The following is a 5,641-nucleotide window of genomic DNA, read 5'->3' as shown; positions in this document are numbered from 1 at the left end:
ATATATATATATACATACATGTGTGTGATTGTACTGAACATAGAGAAAGTAAGATTCAAATATTGTTTCATAAAATGACAGTATTTTAGATTGATGCAGGTAGCAGATGACATGGAAGTGAATGGAAAGAGCATCAGAATAATTGTGTTGGTAGCACTTACTGAATGTATTTGCCACAGCTACTGATAGGTTCTGATCAAAGATTGATTTTTCTTCCGAAAAGTTCGCATAAAATCAATAGTATAAAAAAGAAAGATCAATAATTTACAGAAACTCAATCACTGTGATTTTTATATTTGATTTTTTCAAATGTCATTGATATTTATAGCATGCTATGTATTTTTGAGTTGAGAAAAGGAAATATGAAATATTTGATGTTTAAGATAGTTCTCTTGGAGATCTTTCTACACACACTCTGTACAAAAAATCTCTGGCTAGAAGATAAACTAACAGAGAGACCAGATAGAAATGGCTACAACCTCATAGTAAAGTTTACATTGTTTGATTATCTTCTAGCCTCCTTTCAGCCCAGGTGTGGATGACATCAAACCTCACAGACCTCTGCAGGAAACAAAATCGCTGCAAAGACATAGGTGCTGGAAAAAGTTCAATTCCTGTACCATCGGTTGCCCAAACATCTTCCTTATTCATTTGGCTAGCTCTAAAAACTCCTAAGAGATAAAGCAGTCCTATTGCAGCAGCTTTCATCTCCCTTTCATTAGTATGTCTCTCTTTTGACTTATCTTTATATTTTTCTTGTTTACTGTCAATGTAGATATTAGTACAACCTGCTAATTCATTCAGAAGTTCTTGTATGAGAAATAAATATCAGCAGTCTTTTGCAGCATACACGTGTTTTGCTCCCCCTCTTGCTCCTGGTGAATCCTGGTATATGTTGTGTACACTTGCACTCCATGGAAGACATGGGGGAACTTCTTTCCAAAGAGTTTTATTATTTTTGCCTATAAACTGTTTTTCTGTGTTACTGGAAGCCTGCTGTTCTTCATCATTAGCTTCATCTGTTTCTTCTACAGGATCATCTGATTAAGTCTGCAACATGCCATCTGCTTCAGTTCCTCCTTCATCTGTCATTTCTTCTACATCTGTTATTTCTTCCTCAGCTATACTCTCTTCTTTCTCTTCTGTTTCCTCTTCATCTCATTCTTCATCAAGAAATTATCCTCATTCTTCTATGTCTAATTCTCTCTCAATTTTTCCAATTGTCTTTCATAGTCCATTGTGAATTTGAAAGGAAAGAAGATTTCTCACTTTTATGACATTCAGAACCATCTAATAACAAAAATATTAAAAATGTTGGTCAGTTGAAAATACTATATAATTTTATGCGAGAATAATCAACCTTTTAGATATAAAAATAAATAAAATAAACAGTAATAAAGAAAACGAAACAAAAATGTACCTATCAATAAATAGTACAGTGAATGATATGGTGGGGTATGCACAACCCTAGACACTAATAATATGTGTGTACACTTCTCATCACTCAGCAACTGACTGAGTGGAGTTGTGAATTAACTCAGTGGAGTGTGCCAAGAAATTACATGGATGGATAGCACTATCACTGCTGCAAGATGTAAGACACACAGATACAAACATCACCTGGGGTATGAGATACCCTACTGAACCACCGGAGGGTTGATAATGATAAAGATAATAATAATAATGATAATAATAATAATAATTTCTATTATAGTTACAAAACCTTAAATTTTGGGGACCTTGGCAGATTTTGAACACATAATGTAAAGATAGATGAAATGCTGCTAAGCATTTTGTTCAGCTTGGAAATGATTCTGCCAGCTCACTTCCTTAATAATAATAATTATTATAATTATAATTTATTCTGCTATAGGCACAAGGCTGTAAATCTTGGTGGCAGAGGCTAGTCAGTTACACTGACCCTGGCGTGAAACTAGTACTTGTTTCATTGACCCCAAAAGGATGAAAGGCAAAGTCAACCCTGGTGGACTTCGAACTCAGAATGTAAAGACAGATGAAGGCATAAGTTCTGTATGTGACTGTCCATGTGAACAGCTCAGGGAATAGGTGCCATCCCTGCCCTGCATGAGTCAGTGTAACCTCTGTGTCTGTGGGCATTCTACAGCAAGTTATACAGGGAAAACTTGGTGTCCCTTAGTCTTGGACAGCAACTGAGTTAGAGCTGGTGTTGTATTTGGGGTAACCCTTTACATGAAAATCTCAAATAAAAACACTTGGTGAGCAAACCCTGTAGAAAATCATTCTCATTCGTTACAATGATGATAATACCAATCCAAATTATAGCATGAATGGGAAGACTCCCTTGGATATCCAAGACACTGGATCTCCCATGACCCTCAGAGGGCAATGGAGTGAAAGACCAGACTCCACTCAATTGTGGTGTTTTTACTGGTCAAAATACACAACATGCTCACAAATATAAGTGGCCTGTTGATATAAATAAAAAGTGTCATGAACAAGCCTTGCTAGACAAGAGCAATGGCAAATGTAAAGCTGTCATAAAAAGATCCTTAGAACTTTGGAACCTGCTGAGTATGTTCCAGATTACTGAATATGAGCTCATGAATCTTACAAGAATGCTCTGAAATAGAGGTTTTCTTAATGAAACCCCAATTCAGACAATCAGAAAAGGACTCTGTAGTGATGATAACCTCAATGAGAATAATGTAGGTAAAGGTCAGCAGATTAATAGGCAAGGTGAAGATGTAGTAGAGAAGGACTTGTGTGGAGGAATGGGAAAAAAATCAATATAACGTATTGATTACCAGACCCTCTATTACTCAGAGGATATGACTGAGGAACAGAGGGACCTAATGATAAGACTCAAGGAAATAATCATTACAAAAGAAGAGACCAAACCAGCGATTCTTTAACCATGAGTGTGAAACATGTGACAAAAAAGGTTGATGGAATCCTGAAGTATATTCCAAAGCTAGATTTATCAGAAGCAAGGGACTTGGTTAGATCCGCTTCAATTTTAGTAGATGAACTAGTTGGGAAAAACAGATGGGAAATCAAGTAGTCAGTAGGAGCCATGCTGAAAGCAGGGAATCAAAAGTGAAGATCTGTAAAGATCTGAGTCACATAGAAGAATAGTCCAAAAGGTAATAGAAACATACTAAAGAAGGTGTGAGGGCATATCTTGAAACAAAATACCTAACAGAAAAGAGAAAGTTCAAAACAGTTATTGAAACCCTAAAACAACATGTTTGGGGAAAAAACGTTGAAGGTGCAACACTGCAATGATCACATATTGCAGTTCCCACAAAACAGGTTATTCACAAATAATCAGAGATAGTTTTTTAAGAGCTTAGATGGAGACACAGAAGACAATGTATTTCCTGAAGCAGAGGAAACCAGCCAGTTTTGGAATAACATCTGGGGACAAGCGGTTTCCCACAACCATAGTCCCGAGGGGATTCATTCTGTGAGATCCAAACTCCATCACCTTGAGGCTCCAAGGCAAGACCATGTATGCATAACAACAGATGTAATGACACCAGTATCAAAGCTGTCAGACTGGAGAGTGACTGGGCCAGATATGTAGCAGCTGTCATTGGCTATTCAAATGCATGTTACTAGATGGAAAAACAGGTAATATGAATCACCATAAAACATTTTTGTGTATAAATATATTGTTTATTCTGTGTCACCTTTTGTGGTGGAAGCTTGTGGTATGATACAAAAGCATATGTGTTTACATACAAAGAAAGTTTTGAATTTTGCTTTTGCACTGAAAGAAGTAACATATAATATTTGTATTACAGTATGCATGCATGTGTATAATGAGAACAGTCATTTTGAGAATGTGTGTGTGATAAAATATCTTCGTTCCCGAACCATATATCATGTGTTAAGGTGAATAGACATGTGAGTAACACACGTGGGAGATTGCATGTGGAGCTGCAGGGAAGACATGTGTCTTTGACCAAGGCCTGGCAATAACTGAGATTGTTTCTACTGTGTAGCTCAGAACGAGGCTAGTGTATCAGAATGAGGCTACTGTATCAAAGTGAGGCTAGTGTATCAAAGCGAGGTAGCTACATCATTGATACATTTGTCTACTGTGCAGGTTGACCATAGCACCTCTGGTCACATATTACTATGTCTAAGTTATATAGCTCTGCTACATAGCCTCCTGCTAGACTTAGGTAAAGAGATGGCATATGTAAATATGCAGTGCAGAAAGCAGGTAAGAACATGGAATACAAGCAGAAGAATGCAATACAACAAAAAATGAGAAACTAAAATGAAAAAGCAAAGAATGGTAAGGGTAAATAGAATATGAACACAAAGAAATAAGCAAAATGTTCATGTTGAATAGGTAAAGTTCCAAAGAATACTGTGAAGAACAAAAATGCATCATTGGGGATATGTGTTGAAAAGTCTTTGGTAAGTACACAAGTAGTTCATTATAGTTCAGATGTATATAATTTTAGACATCTTGATGAGCCAATGTACACTGCATCCACTACATGTCATAGCGACGTCCGTAGATGGAGGAGGGGTCAGTGTGTGTGACGGTGTTTGTGGTAGTTGCAGTGGAGTAGCATTTATTTTATGTTGTACCGTGAATGATGGGGGGTGTACGAGGTGGTACTGTATGACTGACTGTGTATGTCCCCTTCAGCCTATCTATTGAGACAGTTTCCTTTTTACCATTAATATCTATGGTATATAGTTTGTCTGTGTGCAACAGGACGTGATAGGGTCCCATGTATGGAGGTGTGAGAGGGGTTTTCACAGCATCGTTTCGTAAAAACACATGGGTCCAAGAATTAATGTCTTTTGGAACTGATGATTTAGTGGTGTGGTGTCGTGTTGACATGGGTGGCAGTTCTTGCATGTATTTGAGAAGTCTGTGTATGTACATAGCGGGGTCTTGTGTGGACAGATCCACTGGGGCCAACATCTGGCCTGACAATGAAAGAGGTGTGCCAGAAACAAGTTCTGCTGGGGAATAATCGAGATCCTCCTTAATCAAGTCTCGACAGCCAAGAAGGACTAATGGAAGATATTCGCTCCAACGCTGCTGATCTGGGTAGGCACGCAAAGCAGCTTTCATTTGATGGAGGAATCATTCCACCATGCCATTGGTTTGTGGATGGTAACTGGTGATTCGAATCCAACGTGCATCTCTGGTCTTCATGAGCTCGTGGAGGAGTTGTGATTCAAACTGTTTTCCATAGTCTGTAGTGATGGTGGTAAGGGCTCTGTACTATAATATCCATCCTGTGAGAAAAGCTTTGGCAACAGATTCTGCAGTGATATCTACTAAAGGAATAGTTTCCGGTCAATGTGTGAAGCGAACAATGCATATGAGCAGGTAGGTATATCCCTGGCTGACTGGCCAAGGTCTGACAAGGTCGATATGTACATGGTTGAAATGCACATCTGGTGTGTTGAATGTGCCAAGGGCTGCACGAATGTGCCTATGCACCTTTGACTTCTGACAGAAAAGGCAGGAGCGTGACCAAGCAGTGATGTTTTGTTTCATTTTCAGCCAAAAGAATGCCAAGGTATGACAGGTTATGCAGTGTTCTGAAGACTGTTTGTCTGTGGCTCTCCGAAACAAAAGGATGAGGAGAATTCGTGGAAGTATCGCGCAAAATCTGTGCAT

The 5,641-nt window shown here is 38.3% G+C and overlaps 1 protein-coding gene across 1 annotated transcript; it reads right to left on the bottom strand.

The window, feature by feature from the left end:
* Positions 1-4,579: 4,579 nt before the first annotated feature.
* On the bottom strand, positions 4,580-5,086 carry LOC106871939 (uncharacterized). The gene has a single exon (XM_014918711.1). The coding sequence runs from the start codon at positions 5,084-5,086 to the stop codon at positions 4,580-4,582; it is 507 nt and encodes a 168-aa protein (XP_014774197.1).
* Between the last annotated feature and the right edge of the window lie 555 nt (positions 5,087-5,641).

Source organism: Octopus bimaculoides, chromosome 8 (genome assembly GCF_001194135.2).
Source record: "Octopus bimaculoides isolate UCB-OBI-ISO-001 chromosome 8, ASM119413v2, whole genome shotgun sequence".
Classification (NCBI taxonomy): domain Eukaryota; kingdom Metazoa; phylum Mollusca; class Cephalopoda; order Octopoda; family Octopodidae; genus Octopus; species Octopus bimaculoides.
Note: the sequence above shows the minus strand (reverse complement) of the source record. Positions and strands in the feature narration are given on the sequence as shown.

Coding starts and splice junctions, on each gene's coding strand:
- LOC106871939 (XM_014918711.1), bottom strand. CDS start 5,086: ATGAAAGCTGCTTTGCGTGCCTACCCAGATCAGCAGCGTTGGAGCGAA.